The 19,748-nt window shown below is 38.1% G+C and overlaps 1 protein-coding gene across 1 annotated transcript in view; it reads left to right on the plus strand.

Annotated features, from left to right (window-relative positions):
* Positions 1-1,401: 1,401 nt before the first annotated feature.
* Positions 1,402-19,748, plus strand: part of LOC145993852 (uncharacterized) — a 33,387-nt gene continuing 15,040 nt past the window's right edge. Inside the window, exons 1-3 of the mRNA XM_083129706.1 lie at positions 1,402-1,533; positions 4,994-5,089; positions 11,557-11,704. Of these exons, the coding sequence (XP_082985832.1) occupies positions 1,476-1,533; positions 4,994-5,089; positions 11,557-11,704 (302 nt within the window). The 5' untranslated portion in view covers positions 1,402-1,475. The remainder of the gene's footprint in view (positions 1,534-4,993; positions 5,090-11,556; positions 11,705-19,748) is intronic.

Below are 19,748 nucleotides of genomic sequence, written 5' to 3' on the forward strand. Positions count from 1 at the left end.
ATAACGGCAGAGGAGAGACTGCGAGTTGGCAGAGCGAAGCAGTGAAGTGCTTCTGCAAATGGCTGGTAGCCGCACTCGCTTCTCTCACTAGTTCATTGGCCGAGCACTCTAGAGTCACTACTTGTGCAAACACTTGTTTTCGTTCGCTCGCTCCAGAGCTACCCGGGATAAAGTGTACACGAACGCAACCGACGAAGCCCCCGTCTAGTTTGCTGTACTTTCGATAGTCTTCTGCACTCACTTGTCTAGTTGGTTACAAAGTGCGACAACGAGTCTTCTCCTTCGTTGAATTAGTGTCTGCATAGTTTGTCCTACGTTCTGTACTGTGTGCATGGCCACGTGATACGTGGTAACCAATCAATGAACACTGGAAGCAGCAGGAAAGCATTTGTTCAATCTTCTGAACTTGAACACCGCTATTGTTGCGTACAACGTCTATATTCTATCCCGGGAAACTGTGGAGTAAAGTCCTGTAGAAGGAGGTGGGCGGAGCGAAGCAGTGCATGCTGATACAAACAGCTTGAAGCTCCAGTCGCCTTCCCCCTCCACGCAATCCTGTTTTCTCGCACGAGTTCATTGGTGGAGCTGTCTCGCGTCACTACTTGCTTAGTATAGTCGACGCGTTTACTTCGTTAACGTCGAAGAACTGAAGAAAGCAGTCGCCACGTACGTGGGTAGGGATAAATAGCGTCCAATCACACTCAACCTTCAGCCATTAGGCGCAGCTTGTCATTCTGCTCGTCTACTCCACGTGGAGTCTGTCACATGACTGCGGATACGCTGTTGCCCGTACTTTGCAACTTCAACGTGTAGACCGTGGGAAGGTGCTTGTGCGCGGAGGGACAAGGTGGCGTAGAGTAGATGTGTGGCAACACTGTGCGTTGAATGTGATTGTTGCAGCTGGTGGGCGCGCTCCGTGGACTTCAAAGCCAACCGGTCGTTAACGTACCTAGCGCGTCGACTATAACTTGTTTTCGGTCGCTGCTCCAGAGATACCAGGGACAGGGTATAGAAGATATGAACGCAGGAATAAGTCCCATTGGAATAACCCCTTCCCCCAACACCTCAAATGAGCGGCCATTAAAAATAGTGTCAGGGAATTACATGTCATCATTTTGATCGCTGGTTACGTAACATTACCATCAAGTTGTGTAACAACCAAAACAAGTTAGAACAATAAGAGAAGATGATGATCGCTAAAAATCCGAACCGGAAATAAAATAAAATAGAAAAAGATTCAGTTTCAGTGGCTCTCAAGGTCATAGGGAACAGATGTGTGCAGTTCCGAAGAATTGCTTGGTTCACTTTTTTGGCGCGTAAATATTCACACGAACTTCATGAGTAATGCATGTCGAGTGCATGCATCTCAAGGTCAGATTTGTAATTTTACAGTACTTATATGAATAGCGGTCTAAATTAAAACAGTTTCTCAGGAGCTCTCCAATGTGAAAGGTGTGTGACCAATCTTGACTACAATGTGGCCTTCGTTGTTCATTCTCCTTGCGACCATTGTTGCGATCAACGCGAAAATTTGTAAGTATTGCTCAAATATCACTATTTTCAAACTATATTGCGGGACACGAAAATGTGAGCCTGACGGTCACGCGTAATCAAGGGTTGCCATGGTGGGCTGAAGATCTCTCCTTTGGATTACAATATTTTATACTCCTATGCTATTCTTTATACTATACAGGGTGAGTCACCTAACATTACTACCGAACATACTTCGTGAACAACAATAAGTATTGAAAAACATCTTTCACGGACAGAGTGGCGGCGATTAGGGGGTAGTGGGGGCAGTTGCCCCCCACATTTTGCCACCTTTGCTCCCGCACTATGCTAAACTTTATCTACCAGTGAAAAGTAAACTGTTCATGCCCCCCCCCCCCTAGTTTTGGAATCCAATCGCCTCCACTGCACGGACATAAAGTTTAGAGAGGTACTCGTGAAATTAGTGCATACTGTGCATTCAATCACAAAATCACAAATATCCATGCCCAGGCCGGGATTCGAACCCGGAACCCCTGGCATCGTAGCGCGATGTTTATCTGTGCTCAAGTGTTGAATACCAAGTCCCTTAGATGGATCCTACCTCGGCGAGAACATTGCCGGACTTTGTGTCATCCTCACTATGGAGTGGAGTAGCACAACAGCTACAATGGCCCCTATATCTCCTCCCAGATGTTCTCTTTGAGTTCCAGAGCTGTGTGGGGTTTTTCGAACATTTCCGCTGACGTTCCTGGAAATGCTGTCCGAATCGGCTTTGTCCTGTGACGATGGAACTTCTGTTCGCGAAGAATCTTTACATAATGTATGAAATATGTGTTGGCATTCATGGCGACATCTTGAATAAGGCTACCAGATTTAGTCGGGACAGTCCCTTTTTTTGCAGTCCGTATCCCGACTTTTTTCTGACCTCATTCGGGACGTCAAAATGTCCCGACTTCTTGTCAGGCCATTTTCTTTAATTTTCTAGTGTTTACTCAGTCATAATAAAACATACAAACGCACAATTTCCACAAAACATTGTTGAACATCTTGTTCCATTGAATATTGTGCGCAATAACATTTGTTTATTTTGTTTAAGTAATAACATATGTATAATTTATGTGTACGCGCACGCACATGCAGTCACGGATTGCGACATAGGACTAGAGTAGTAAAAACGTCCCGATTTCACGTTCTGAAAATATGGTAGCTTTAACTTGAAGGACCAATGACTCAAAGAGGAGACCAACAGCAATTCCGAAAGTCAGTCTATGAAATACGTACAATATATTTTAAAGATGGGTGAGTGTCCACACGCTTGTAAATTAAAAGTGAAATGTGTCCTATCATTATGAAACATCCTTTATTTGATACATTTTATACTTCTCAAATGAAGAACAGAAGCTGTTAACGAATGAATAAAACCTTTAAAATAATGAACAGAATTTGTAACACGCTTTTCTTCCTGTTGAATCAAAACTCACCGTTTCAGCTATTGGATATTCTTAACGATTATAAGAACTAAAAACAGACCTATACTGTCGGATTGGAAATTATAGATACTCGAGTTTGGACTCAAATTACAAATTAACCAGTAGATCTACATAAAAACGAGTTATATCAAAATTTAGCTTATCCAATTCTCCGTTAATCTATGCTAACCAATTTTTTTTCGATTAGGCCTTATATTTTTTATTGTCTTGAGAACAAAGAAGGACCGTTTTTTTGTAGTTTTGGAAACCATCGCTCTCTTTGAAATTCTGTAAATCAAAAACGTTTTGTCCGATCGTTGGGAAATGTTAGTACAGTGGAGGAAGAAAGGATTTAAACACAATTCTTAATTTTCAAGTTTCCAAAATTTGTCAAAAAACAGATTTCTTCAATTTTGCGAAACAACTTTTTCTTAGTGTTGGGTAGCCCTATAACTACAATATTGGTCTTGTTTTGAAGCTTTTTGTATATATTTTTAAAATGCATTGTCATTGTCAATTCACATCGCGAAACCGATTTTATACAGATTTTTATTCAGCGGAGTAAATCTCTATGCTTAACGTGGCAACACGGCACACAGCGATGTCCGTTGAACCGTGGAAACTGCTGGCTTGGATTGAAACGTTACTTGTTATTTATATTTCTTAATAAATCTGCCTTGGTCAGCAACTTAGTGTTTTTAATATGGAAACAAGGCTTAATTATATTACCAATATTGTATTTATAGGTCTACCGAATACTAAAAAAAATTGTTTCGCAAAATTGAAGAAAACTGTTTATTGACAAATTTTGAAAACCTGAAAATTAAGAATTGTGTTTAAATCCTTTCTGCCTCCACTGTACTAAAATTTCCCAACGATCGGACAAAACGATCGTAAACTCTAGTATCTATAATTTTTAACCCAATAGTAGCCACAAGTTCCTTATCACAATCATCTAATCCGGTTACATTCTTCTCTCTTCTGTTGTGTTTCCATGACGTATGAAATGGGTTTCCTTTTCTTCCATGTTATCCATGTCTCTGTTAATGGTTTGAACAGTCTCTGCCCACGCCATATGACTCTCCAGTTAGCTTTTGAAATTGTTTCTAAATTAATGAATGTTTGCCATTTCTGGAATTTTGGAGCTAACGTTTGACAATAGCCTAACACATGTGCAATAATACTGTCACCTTCTCTGTTGAGGTCATTTCGTCGTATCGTTTTAGTTGTTGCTGTGCAGTACGAGGGGTATTTTCACTGTCATTAACTGTCAGCAGTGGCGGCGATTGGGTTACAAAACGGGGGGGACAGTTTACTTTCCCGTGGTAAGGTTTGGCACAGTGCGGGGGCATAAGTGGTAAAACGTGGGGGGCAACTGCCCACCACATCTCACTTATTCGCTATTACTGACTGTCATAATAGTAATAGCTCACTTTACCAAATAAGTGTATTGTGAGGAAGACACTAATACCAGTAAGTGAGTCTGATTTTTTATATTATTTCAATGTTATCTTCTATATGGTCCGCCAGTGAGTTGGGCGAATACGTAAGCTCTATAGAAGTAAATTGTATCAGATTGATTGATTGATTGAGTTAGTGTTTTAAGTCCACTTTATGCTCAGTAAGGCTAACTGGGACTGGACCTACAGTTTAATGTGGGATCCGAACCACTATCTGCCTCCACCGAGTATCGAACCAGGGACCCCTTGATTACGACACTACCACTGCACCATCGGGGAGGCTAAATTGTATCAGAAAGAACATATATTTTACATTTATGGGAAAATATTGTACAATATACTTTGTCAAATTAAATCCATTGTTCAGGATCAAAACTTTATCTTCATAATGTGGTGTCTGGAAGATGTTCATTTTGGCTACACTCTGTCCAGGGAATCTATGGAGCTATCGAACGAAAACAAGTCCTCTGGACAAGTAGCATCTTTCAGTATCTTGCATCTTGACGACCCTGTGAGACACTATAATTGCATTTCAATTTACATGTTATTAAGGTTCATTTTCCACCTTTCCAGCCGACTACACGACCGTGTGTGACGTCAACGACCCTGGGCTCAACGAATGTGTGAAGAATGCAGCGCAAAATGTGTGCGATGTACTCGCTAAACAAGGTAAGTTGCAACGAAAGAAAAACTAATACTCTGTCCACCGTAAGAACGAAGTCAATACAAACAAATTCTCATGGCTTCTGAAAAATCCTGTTGGTTGTTCGAGTGGCAGCTGCGCAGAAATCTTGCGCGTAGTAATATAGGGCATCTGAGAAGCCATACAACTCGACGTAGCAGCTATATAGCAGTTATATTATGAGGTGTACAACTGCGACCAATATATTCAAGGGCAAAAATAACACCAGAACACAGGAAAGGAACTATTTCTTACAAGTCACGTGGATCTGTTTACATTATCTTCGTTCTTGCCTTGGAAGTGGAATAGTTTTATTAAATTTATAACTAACTAGATCACCGCCACACTAACACCCAGCGCCCTCTGCGTGAGCGGCAACCTTAGAATCCCTCCTCCCCGAAGTAGCCAGCAGGGAACACAGGATTTTGTCGAAATAACCGTTCTGCGTTTTGAATGGGGCCGGTTGTTAGGCTGACCATAGTATAACTATTTGACATTCTTAAACACGAAGGTTTATTACCGAAAGAACACAAGTCTTCCACATATCCCTTCCCGTGTCCAGATTTCTCCTCGTCTCTACTACCTTACGACACATAAAGTGTTGTTGGTGAAGAGCTAAATTTGCCAACTTCCAACTTCCAACTTTCTGTCTGCTCTGGATGCTAAGGTGAAAGTAATTTCGTGGAATTGCCTAAGGCAATAAGCTGGGCTTCACTGCATGATAAATTTAGAACATCTACGCTTTACTGAAATTCATTTCTAATTTCACGCCAGGGTTTCTCTGTTGTGTGTGGATTGTTGCATTCATTTAGAACGTTGTAACCGAGCTAGAAAGAAGTCATTGTTGAGGGAGTGGATATTGTTGAGCTTGGAAGGAAAGAGAGAAACCACGTGGAATCGATGTAAGTCTTCGTACATTGTTAATTAGATTTCATGATCATTAATTGTGTGTAATTCGTTGGCATGAAACTTTCTAACGAAAATTAACCGAAAATACAACTTACAGATACCAATAATCGTGACACGTTACTTTTAAAAATGAATAATCTGCATAACTCAGTTACTTCTTGAACCAAGTAACTGCAACTGTAACTTCGTTACTTTTAAAATGTAACTTTTCGAACACTGATGATCCCTCAGTTCCAAGAAAGAATCCAAACTGCTTGTTTTCGAATTTGAACGTTAGACTCTTGCGTCTGTACTCTGTCTCCTCTGCAGCAATCGAACAAGAACAAGTGTCTGACCAAGTAGTGACGCGAGACTGCTCCACCAATGAACACGTGAGAGGGAATGGGATTGCGTGGTCGGGGTAGGCGACTGCAGTTACCAGCCTTCGCAGGAAGGTATACTGCTGCGCTCTGCAAACTCGATTTCTCCCTTCTCTGCCGTTATGCGCTGCCTTGCTCTAGAGATAGACGGGACAGGATATAGTTGATTACAAAGTGGAACAAGGACTCGTCTACTTCGTCGGTTTAGTGTCATGCAGTGTATTTGGTGTCTGCACCGTTTGCACTACGTTCCGGTCTGGAGCGGTGTACGGTGCGGTGTATGGTCACGTGGTGCGTGGTAACCAATTAAATGTACGTTCGAAGCAGCAGATTTGAAAGCAATTTTCTTGTACCAGCCTGACACTGGAATGCGCCTGCTCTGCACCTGGTGTCCAAAAGTGCAGCGAATTGGACGGGGCTATTCTCACTCACCCAGAAACGCTGCCACTCTCAGCTTACCTCGTTGTAGAACCTCATGTTAATCAGTCATTAAGTTAATCAGTCATTAAGTTAATCAGTCATTAAGTTAATCAGTCATTAAGTTAATCAGCACCCAAAATCCGGAAATAACTCCTGATCAGTGTAGCCCCAATCTGAGGGCATAATTTCCCTTCACAGGGAGCATAATTTCCCCCTTTTGGACCAATTTTTCACTTCACCTTAAGAAATATAATAATAATTAGTAGTAGTAGTATTTCCTTTGGTTCATGTTCGTATGAATGGAAAATGTTAAATAAATCATTCACATACATGTCGGCCTCATCTCTTCCTGGCCAGATCTCCATGGTTTCAACCCAGGTCAGACATCCAGTAATCGTTCATCCTCATGGTCACTATTATCCAAAGACGCGGAAAAGTAACTTAAAATAAGCAAAGCAGAAATATAAAATATACAGGCTTATACTCAAAGAAGTGGATTTAATTTAATAACAGAAATGAACAAAAGACTGTGGATATGAAACTGGAACTTAATATCCCTGAAATTTTGATATCTTTCATTAAATTTCTCTTTTCCCTTTTGGTTTAAAATTTTGTCTAAATTTCTCTGCAAGTTCACATGTGATTTACCTAATATCCCTGTGAGTCAAGGGCGCCGCATGATTCTTTCTCAGGGGGGCAGAGTCACAGAAACTTTTTTATTATTATTATTATTATTACATTACTATTACTACTTCTATTACTACTTATGTTTTTCTTAAATAACATACATTCGTAATTTACATATTCTGTACAGTCGTGGAAAAAATACTTCCCCATAACACTACTGGTATTAAGGCTGTATGGGGGAAGTATTTTTTTCCGTGACTGTACATCTATATACAGTTTTCATAACTGTATGCTTAACATTAATTCATGTAGGACAAGAAGCTATTTTTATAGCTATATAAATCAGTGTAAAATCGACTGCAAACTTAAATGTAACCCTGTTTCAAATAATAACAATAATAATAATAGTTGCTGTAACTTACAGAAAACAATACTTTTGGTTATAAAATATATTTACAATGTCACCATTCGAATTGCATTAACTCTTTCCAAAAATCTCAGGGAATTACTGACATTCATTTCTAATTTCACGCCAGGGTTTCTCTGTTGTGTGTGGATTGTTGCATTCATTTAGAACGTTGTAGTCGAGCTAGAAAGAAGTCATTGTTGAGGGAGTGGATATTGTTGAGCTTGGAAGGAAAGAGAATGAAACAGGTTCGCATGGGATCGATGTAAGTCTTCGAATATTTTTAATTAGATTTCATGATCATTAATTGTGTGATGAAACTTTCTAACGAAAATTATCTGAAAACACAACTTACAAATACCAGTAACAGTAACACAGCGGCTCGTGCCTAAAATAACAGGTGAAGAAGTATATTTAAAGGCAATGAAAACAAATAGTAAGTGCCAGTGCCCCCCCCCCCCAATTTAAAACGTCTTTTTTGTCTTCATCCGTCCATCTGGAAAATGGTGTCTGCAACAAATTACACACTAAGTCATTTACTGGGTTCATTGTAGAAATCACAGCTCAACACATGAACACAACACACGATAGGAAACTCGAAACACACACGCGGAACAAGATCTCGCGAGAACGCGAAGATTTTGCCACAAGCACTGGATGCGATGTTTTCTCCGACGAGAGAACTGCTTCATCTAGAAGGCGACACCCGTTCAAGGCCAACGCTAGGTGACGTCACCGTTGCCATGACAACCGGCTAAGTTTTCCGCAACCTAGCGGTGTTTGCTCTTGGTTGGGACGAACTCAATACGTGCGTAGCGCCGAGCGGCGTGTTATTTGAGTATTATCGTGTGCGTTCTGCTGGGAAATAGTTTAATTTAACAAGCAAATGAAAAATGTCAATATTAATTTGAAAATTAGGTGAAAACATCTGCACTTGTTGCACTTGGCCAAGTTACTTTTAAAATGAGAAAACTGCATAACTCAGTTACTTATTGAACCAAAGTACAACCTTAGTGACAATGAAGTTCGACCAGTCACAAATATAGGAGTGCGTTGTGAAAGAAGGAGAACACGTGCATATGCTGAACATATTTTATTCAGCAGGCTACATGGAACAAAGGAAAACATAAATTTCTGCTGCAACGCAGCAATGTATGGTGTCCACACAAAATAAAACATTTTCGTCCATCTACACGTGACATTGAAGTTCGACCACTGTTAGAGGGGATCCTGTTTACCATGGTGTGACGACGCCCCGTCGGCGAATAACTGTGGCAATGCGTAGGGGCATGCTGCGGACGAGTCGTTCAAGGTATTCCACATCGATGCGGTGCCATTCCTCCTGCAGGCAGGCGATAAGAGCAGCCACTGTCGTGGGTCCCCTCTGTTGCACACGTCGCTTAAGAACACGCCACACATTCTCAATGGGCGAGAGGTCGGGACTCGATGGTGGCCATGGCAGAGTTCGCACGTGATGGCGAGTCAACCATTCTCTCGTCAGCCGTGCTGTATGAGGCCTGGCATTGTCGTGTTGAAAGATGAGACGCCGCCTGTGGAACAGGTGCCTTCGCACTGTGGGAAGATGCCGCTCCAGTATGCGTGTATAGGCGTGTGCATTCACAATGCCCTCACAGACGTGTAGTGGGCCAACCCCAGATGCCGTTATGCATCCCTATACCATCACCGACGGAGGTTTCTGTACCCGACGTGCATAACATTTTGCTTCATTCTGTTCCTCCTTCCAACAAATGACTGTTTTCCGTATTTTCCCGTACACAACGTTGAAAATGGATTCGTCCGTCCACAAAACCCTGTTCCACTGCCGAAATGTCCATCCCCGGTACATTCGTGCCCACCGTAGTCGATTGCCTTTGTTCAACATGGAAAGGAAGGGTTTACGTTTCGCCTTGTACACTCGGTAACCACATCGCTGTAGGTAACGGCAAATGGTTCTGGTTGACACTTCAATGTGAAAGCGTTCTCGAGTCCACAGTCGTAATTCGGCCACAGAAACATGATTGTTGGTCTGGATATAGCGCATAAATATCCGTAGGTCACGCACGCTCAGCTGGCGTTTTCGACCGGGGGCCTTACCTGGCTCTGTAGTACCCGTATTTTGGTGGTGTTTGATGATGCAGTGGACGGTTGACTTGGGTAAGTTCAGTTGGCGCCCTATTTCCCGTTCACTGAGTCCATCCCGTTGCAACTCCACCACTCTTCTCCTCACGGTGTTGTCAATAGGTTTGCCCCTGGCCATGGTGATGATGCACTGCGGTTCCTCGGTGCACAGCACGCGCTTATATACGGCGGACTCCCTTATCATGTCCGTGACGTCATGCTTCCGTCGAATGCGCCACTATCTGGAATTTTTCCGTATGGGTCTGGTGCCTGGTCGAAGTTCAATGTCACGCGTATTGTTCCCCGTTTTCGTTCTTTACGTGACCTTTGATGCAACATGCTGGGATCACGATTCTTTCCTGCTCACACGCCTCCTCTTACACACATGCGTCACTTCTGCGGGTCACCCATTCCACCGCCTATGCCTCTGTGCATTTAATCACGTATTCCTTTTTGGTCGAACTTCATTGTCACCAAGGTTGTAACAGGAACTGTAACTCGATTACTTTTAAAAAGTAAGGCACCCTTATTGTTTTACTATATCGTATTTTGTTCTTTAATTTCTTTGTAATTTTAAATTTTAACAGAGGGGTAAGGAGGTGACGCCTCTTTCTAGACATCTAAATGTCAAACTCTCATCCACGTACCCTATAGTGCATTTTGCAGAGCAATAAGGCTCGGACGTATGGATTCACAAACAGTATAACCTTATGTAAGATGTGTGCTTTTCTTTCATCCAACTCGTCTTCTCACCACTTAATGCTCATCGTATGATTAGCCAAAAGTGGACGTTAAATAAACTAAATCAATCAATGAAGTTTCAACATTATTAATTTGTATCACGTCCATCAATAAAATCAATTCAATTTTATTTCGATATAAACACACAGAACACTGCAAATTAAGTGTTCCTTGCCGAAAACTCGTTTGTTTCAGACCCTGATATCACGGGGGACAAGGCTTCAATTTGCACACATGTACGGTCACGTGCACTTCTGGATTGCAATGATCCAATTTAAAGTGAATGGTATCATTATAACCAAGGAAACTCAAAGAAACTGCTGCAACAAGAAGTCTATTTTAACAGCTTAAATAAGGTGGTCAAAAAAGGATGTTAGCACTTATATGGGAGGTTGAGTTATTATGTTTATTTTGTTGTCATTATGTTGCACATTACGTCTGATTTGTGAAATACTTTTTTAATGTTTTTTTTATGTTCTGGCTCAGCTCCATGATTCAATCAGTGAGCACCTGGGCACCACCGTTCTCGATGCACACATGCATCCGTTCAATCGTGCTCTCGATTATTCTGTGACACATAGCGACAGGCAATAACACAAAATATAAACATAATATCAATAACTCAACCTCCCATATGCCTCCCCGATGGCGTCGTTGCCTTGTAATCAAGGGGTCCCGGGTTCGATGGCCGGTGGAGGCACATAGTGGCTCGGATCCCACTTTAAACTGTAGGTCCAGTCCCGATTAGCCTTACTGTGTATAAAGTGGACTTAAAACACCAAATCAATCAACCTCCCATATAAGTGGTAACCATCCTGTATTACTAATGATTGTAGAATTTAATTGTTTTTAAAGATGTGATTAACTTCTGCAGGATTGAAGGAGTTTGGGATTCCAAGCATAAACCCACTTGAAGTCCCCCTCATGGTCATCACACAAGGAAACGGTCCGGTTGGATTGACGCTTACTTTGAAGAAGAGCAAGCATTCTGGATACGAAGGATTCAAAGTGGTTTCTGCAAGGTAAATAGTTGTTTTACAGTCATATTTTATCCTGTAAGTGTACTTGAACGCTGGGCAGAATTGCGCTGGTGCCACATGTGGGAAAACCAAAGCGAGAGCGGGACAAAAGTCTATGCATCCCGTGCACTGTCTGGCAACGTCAACCGGGCTACGTTGCCTAGTTCGAACCTCTCGTCGGGGCACTTTTGTGTCACCACTGACATTCCGAGCAAATACTGTCAGTTTGTATCACATGGATCACAAAGAAACTCTACAACGAGATCTTTCATTCTCCTAAACCTCCGAACACACGGGGTTATGCTTCGACGTGGCAATAGTGCAGTGCAATCCACCACCACGAACAATTCCTGAACTGCGGACAGCTCTCTTAGATGAATGGCCCCGTCTTACTCAAAACTTGATAACCACTCTGATTCACAGCATGGAGGCCAGATGTCATTCCTGTGTGTCTATTCGAGGTGGTCACACACCGTATTGACAGCCTGTGCCTTCTCAGATTCCAGCTTCTCATGTAGGGTTATAGATGTACTAAACTTTCTGGCCAGCCTGTACACCATATCTGCATTGTTGGTGTTCATTTGTGTTGCATTGTGTATTTGTACCTTCCTTATGTTCATTAAACTTGGTGAATTTACATTTTCTTTACATTTAGTCCTACTTCGTTCGAGTTGCTTAAGTTTTGTGGAGCAGTGTATTAGTGCACTATCGCAAAGTTAAGATCTACATCACTTCATAAATGTTAGGATTGGTTGACTAATTTGTGTGTGTGTGTGTGTGTGAGTAGTAGAGGACCCCGCCAAGGCCTGTTTTCTTCGTGGGTGGTCCTTTATTTGCACAGGTGTTAATTAATTTGCACGGGTTTTAATTAATTCGTATGTATTTAGAATTCATTTGCAAGTATTTAGAGTACTTTACATTTATGTATTTGCATGTTTATAACTTTTTATGAATATATAATTATTTATTTTATGAAAAATATGTATATAAAAGGTAATTAGAGGTACTAAACGCTATGCATATGTTTTTATATTCATTACTGCAAAGTATGTAATGTATAAATCGATAATAATTAATGTTTATAGTATTGAAAATAAGTTTTCTATGGTTTATGAACCGCTATGAACGGTGGTAATGGGTGTAGGTACAGGTCCAATTACGATTGGGGACGGTCCTGGTATTCGAACCCGCGATATGTAATATTATTAATTAGTACTATGTAATAATGTATGTTATTATATTATGAAACACGGTGGTGCAACACGCTAGACAGAATACTGTCTCAGAATCTCAACTCCGCTCTGATGCCAGACAGAGAGAATGAATTAATATTCCGCGCAGGTAGAGGAGAAAGGAATTTGGGGGAAGAGCGGTCAAGGTCAAATGACGTCAGAACGTCAGAACAAAGGAAGATCCTGATTGACCAATCAGAGAACGCGTCGGTAGATTTTCAGAACCGGTTTTTTCAAGGTTAACCAGTACGCAAGAACAGGGGAAAGCTATGCAATGCCGTAGGGCAGGGGAGGGATTGATCCAGACAACAAAGAATGTCTGAGAATGCGCAGCAAGGGTCAAATCTCTGAAGCTATGCGTCGCTTGTAGAACCGGTTTCAGCCGCCAATTAATATTCCGCTCAGGTTTGCCTCCAAGGCACAGGACGCTTTAGCGCAGGGTTTTCTTTATCTGTACTATGAAGAAGGGAGAGCTATTAGGGACGGGGCCTACAGTTTTCACCATTTGCTTTTATCACGGGGTAACGAACCTAGGACCTTTTGATTATTGATTTAGGTAGTAAATGTATGTTACTGTGTGCTATTTAACTTAATTTTGAGTTTATTTTTTACCAAACTTTGACTTTATGTCAAATCTTTTACAAGTTTTTATGTATTTTTACAAAAATAACACTATTTATACTATTCAGGAAACATTTTTCATTAAATCTTGGACACACAAAGTGTGTCTTGTCAACTTTTAACTTATTATTTTACCAAAATAACACTATTTATACTATTCAGGCAACATTTTTTCATTAATTTTGGATTCACAAAGACATTTTCTCAACTTTTAACTTATTATTTTACAACTTTATGTTAATTTTTTACCAAAATAACACTATTTATACTATTCAGGCAACATTTTTTCATTAATTTTGGATTCACAAAGACATTTTTTTCAACTTTTAACTTATTATTTTACAACTTTATGTTAATTTTTTACCAAAATAACACTATTTATACTATTCAGGCAACATTTTTTCATTAATTTTGGATTCACAAAGACATTTTTTTCAACTTTTAACTTATTATTTTACAACTTTATGTTAATTCTTTACCAAAATAACACTATTTATACTATTCAGACAACATTTTTTCATTAATTTTGGATTCACCAAGACATTTTCTCAACTTTTAACTTATTATTTTACAACTTTATGCTAATTTTTTACCAAAATAACACTATTTATACTATTCATGCAACATTTTTTCATTAATTTTGGATTCACAAAGACATTTTTTCAACTTTTAACTTATTATTTTACAATTTTTATGTTAATTTTTTACCAAAATAACACTATTTATACTATTCAGGCAACATTTTTTCATTAATTTTGGATTCACAAAGACATTTTTTCAATTTTTAACTTATTATTTTACAATTTTATGTTAATTTTTTATCAAAATAACACTATTTATACTATTCAGGCAACATTTTTTATTAAATTTTGGACTCACAAAGACATTTTTACAACTTTTTAATTTATTATTTTACAATTTTATACCTATTTTTACCAAAATAACACTATTTATACTATTCAGGAAAGACTTTTAGTTATATCTTCGACACACAAAGTGTGTTTTTTCAACTTCTATCTGTTTATTTCACAAGTCCAGGCTTATTATTACCAAAATAACACAATTCAATCTGTTCAGGAAAGACTTGTAGTTACTTTTTCGACACACAAAGTGTGTGTTCTCAACTTCTATTTGTTTATTTCACAAGTTTAGGCTTATTATTACTCAAATAACACAATTTCATCTATTCAGGATATTTTGTATTTACAAAGAGATTTTTTCAACTTTTAATTTATTATTTACAAGTTTATGCCTATTTTTTTACTCAAATAACACAATTCTATCTGTTTAGGAAAGATTTTTAGTTATATTTTCGACACACAAAGTGTGAGTTTTCAATTTTTATTTGTTTATTTTACAAGTTTAGCCTAATATTTACTCAAACAACACGATTTGAACGTGTTTTTTTATTACATTTTGGACACACACACACACACACACACACACACACACACACACACAGATATATTTTCCAAGTTTACAGGATTATTCTCTAAGTTTACTCAAATAACACATTTTAAATGTGTTTTGAATTAAACTTTGTACACACGAAGTGTGTTTCGTCAATTCAAGAAAGTTTTCAATTATATTTTGGATGCAAAAGTATGTTTTGTCAAGTTCTAACCTTTTATTTTACAAGTTTAGGCTTATTATTATTCAAATAACCAATTTCATCTATTCAGACAACATTTTGTTTGTTATATTTTACTCACAAAGACATTTTATCAATTTTAAATTTATTATTTCTCAAGTTTATGTAATTTTTTATTCTAATAACACAATTTTAACTATTCAGGCAACATTTTTTATTGCGATTTGGATTTACAAAGAGATTTTTTTTAAATTTTTGTATTAAATTTTCTATTTATTGTATTTCACATTCACTAATTTTTAAAGTTTTACTTTTTATTTTTATCTAAAAACTAAAGAAAAAAGTATTTTTAACTAAAAGTTATTTTATAGTTTTCGGTTTTCAGATTTCCACAATGCTATTTTTGGTTCTGTATTTCTATATTAGGATATTACAGTTCTAAGGTGTGTATAATATTTCAAAGTATTTTCAGGGTGTATTTGTTAATGCATTTGGATGATAACTATTAGGTTTTTGGACGAACTAATGTTAAGAATATTTCAACCAATCAGAAAACGCGTCGGTTTTATTTCAACCAATCAGAGAAGGCGTCAGTTTGCTTATGAGGTATAAAAACTGCGTAAAAGCAAGCAGAAGCTATTTTGAGAAGTATTTCTGAAGCATTGCGTCAGAGAAGACATCAAGTTGTGATTATTGTCTGAGATTTGAAGACAAAGAACTCAAAAGAAGCTATAATTAAGGTAAGTGAATTGTTACATATATGTATGGTGCTTTTAAATAATGCGTAAATGCAAATATTGAAACGAAGAAAACGTCAATACAAACCAAAAAGAATATGCGTAATGTGAACAAGTACTACAACTATATTTCTATTTTTCAGATGCTTCTAATTTTGTATGTGTGACTGAAAGGGACCATTAGTGAAAGATGGCGTCTTCAACCTCCACAAACAAGGCTAACCACACTACGGTGAGTACCTCGCAAGAGATTTTACCATTGGAATGTATATTTCTCCACTAGTTTTTTGAAATAATATATAAATCCAGAAAACAAAGAAACGAAAAAGTAAATACAGAAATGAATATGCGTAATATAAACAAGTACTACAACTATGTTTCTATTTTTCAGGTGTTCTTATTTGTGTACCTGTGAGTGGAAGGATCTATTACTGGAAATAACGTCAACGAAGTAACCGACAAGGGCATGAGTAACATGATTTCAGATGTTATCCATAAGGATTCTGTGTTGGAGATTTTGAAGAGGTATACACCTAGCAAGTATATTATATGCAGGGGTTGTTATCTAAATGTAGGCAACCATTTTTATGAGTGCGAGTGCGTATGCTGTAAAGATGAATTTCTGATTTCCGAATGTTTTTCTATTTGCCAAGGGGAAAGCCGTTTGTATGAATGCCAGCATTGTGTTGAGTGGATGTGCGAGAGAATCCAGTGTTATTTGCAGGATCAGGACAACACAAAACATATTTTTGATTTTTATATTACTAACCATGAGGATGTTGCGGATGCTTTGACGGCACACGAGGTACAGACAGAATACAAAGCTTTTTATAGTGTGTTATGTGAAATTTCAAACAATATCGAACTAGTGAAAACTCTTATAGATTCTATACGCTCAGCAGAGCTTACTTATGGTAGCACAGGATGTTTGTGAGAGTTGAATAAAGAGAGACTGACTAATAACAGCGAAAATGGTGCAATACATTATTGATGTACAAGGATTTATTTATAACAGAAAATTTATATTGCGTGAGATTTGTGTGAGTTCTACAAATTTGGACACTGTGTATTATGCGCTTGTGAGTGTTCCCGATTATTTCAAAGAGAACAAAGAATCGCGCTGGGTTAAAGACAATCTCCATGCATTAATGTATGATATTCCTTGTGGATGTGAAATATACTATGTCCGGAGGGCAGTTAGGAACTTGAACTGTCAAGGTGGTACATTTTTCTGCAAAGGAAAATCCCAAATTATCAAAGATTTGTTTAATATTGATAACATTGTTGATTTACAAACTGTAAACTGTTCATCCCTTAAGAATTTGTATATGTTTCAAGGAGGATTGTGCAAGTATCATTCTGATACTTCTCCCCCAGCTGAACAAGGTTGCGCATTCAGAAATGTTCAAAGACTTGTATGTTGGTACAATAATAAAAATATTAAGGTGTAATGTATTTTAGTGCAAATAATAAAGATTTGTGAAAAAGAAATGTTTTCTATGTTGTTATTTAGTTTTAAAGCCTGCATTCAAGGTATTTTCAAGTATTACCGTTTTTTTATTTTTTTTGAGTGATTGACTTAATACCAGGAGTTATACGAGCCGTATTTTAACTACAATCACTATATGTCTATGAGGACTAAAATCCACTGATTGAACCTTAAAGCTTAGGCTTACTATGTATATTGATTACTCACAGGACAACACGAATTTTACAGAGGATTGTAGGAGGCATAGGCCCACACGCCAGAGCCTTATTAGCCTGCAAGAACAACTTATATGTTGAATTGTGACTGTTTAGAAATAATATTTATAAAGTTTAAATCATTTTCATTAGATTACATATATATTTTGGATTCAAATAAAACACTCAAGTTAAGTTTTTTAAGTTTATTTTTATTTAATATACAAATATAGAATATATCAAATTCACATATATATGAAAAATACTCTACCAAAGAGCAAAAGTCACATAGGGATTACGATTTAGCCGATGCTGAAATTCTTCCATGAGGGATTTGTAGTAAGAGAGAAATTTTTGCCATTGGTTAAAGTTGAGGGTGACTCCACCAGAGATGTTGGTGATTTCCATTTTTATGTTTTCTCCACTGCCCTCGAAGGTGAAGTAAAGTTCTTCTATAATGTTTATAGATCTGAACCTGTCTTCTTGTGTGGGGAATCTGTTTTTGTAAGTGTCGAAGATCGCATCTGATTTGTACACGCATGATGGGTACTCTTCTCTATTTAGGACAATGTAATTTTTTCATGTTTCAAAATCAATTCAGTGTTTGTGAAAGTACCTCGAATAATGATATCCATGTTGGCAACGATGATGAATCTGGTTTCTGGTTTTATGCTGTTCATTTGGTGGGTACCTCGGATAGACTGCATTTTGGTTTGCTATCAATAAAAAGTTTTAAAAATATGCAACTAGTGCTACAAAAGGAACTGAAATTATCGACAATTTCTGGATTATAACTAAAATTCAGTTTGCCTTTTACATATCCAATATTTACAGACCAACACTAACTAGACTTCGATTTATATAAATGTAGCGGGAACTATATTTCTGAGAATCAAACTATATTAGGATTATATGTTAAACTTATACAAAACCAGATTATTCTATGTAAGTATATTTATATTGACTGGATTATTTAACAGATCAAACAGAAAGAAGGCAAAATTCACTAAACGTAGGTGATTGCATGAAAATAACTAGGTCAAGGAGTGACCAACAGTGAGCTGAGGTTATATATAGAGGGTCGCTCTTCATAATTCTTACCTTCGCTGGATCGGCGAAGGAACGCACTTGTGGGCGGTAGAACCTGAATGGGCTGCACCAAGACATCGGAGACTCGAAGCAGATGTCTTGGTGGATGAACCCAAGTAGGGTCATAGGCGCTAGGGTCAATTTGGTCATTTCTTTTTGCATGAGGAACCAATTTGGCCAACTCCCAAATTAACTTACATTGCTTATAACTAATTAAATTTGAAGAAAAATGATAATCTCTTAGACTGTAAACATATTTTATATTTAGGCTGCACAAGATCCAATGATAAAATTAAAAAATGGTAACCGCCCAGACAGGGACTCGAACCCTGGACAGATAGGTTAAAACCCTAATGCTATACCAACTAAGCTATCTGAGCACAAGGTATTCTTTTTTGAAAAGTTAGTTATGTTAAGAAATATCGTTTGAGAACACTTTTGGTCTGGGTCGACAGAGAAGGAGACAGCATTTCCAAAATTTTACAGACTGGATGTATTTTACCACCACTATAGAGGTCTTTACTATATGTAATTCGAAACGCTAGAGTTCAGTTAGCTTTCAAAATTGAGGTTACCTAGTACAATATGTTGAAGATTTTGTGTTTGGCACACTTAGCAAGTTACACTTATATCCATTTCAGGACAAATGATGCTAAAACTCTCAAATTTACTGTCAACTCATCAACTACTAGCAAAGTTTTAGTATTATATGTCCGTAATTAGATATAGTGTAACTTGTTATGCGTGCCAAACACAAAATCTTCAACATATTGTACTAGGTAACCTCAATTTTGAAAGCTAACTGAACTCTAGCGTTTCGAATTACATATAGTAAAGACCTCTATAGTGGTGGTAAAATACATCCAGTCTGTAAAATTTTGGAAATGCTGTCTCCTTCTCTGTCGACCCAGACCAAAAGTGTTCTCAAACGATATTTCTTAACATAACTAACTTTTCAAAAAAGAATACCTTGTGCTCAGATAGCTTAGTTGGTATAGCATTAGGGTTTTAACCTATCTGTCCAGGGTTCGAGTCCCTGTCTGGGCGGTTACCATTTTTTAATTTTATCATTGGATCTTGTGCAGCCTAAATAT

Source organism: Lepisma saccharinum, chromosome 10 (assembly GCF_977018435.1).
Source record: "Lepisma saccharinum chromosome 10, izLepSacc3.1, whole genome shotgun sequence".
Taxonomy (NCBI): Eukaryota; Metazoa; Arthropoda; class Insecta; order Zygentoma; family Lepismatidae; genus Lepisma; species Lepisma saccharinum.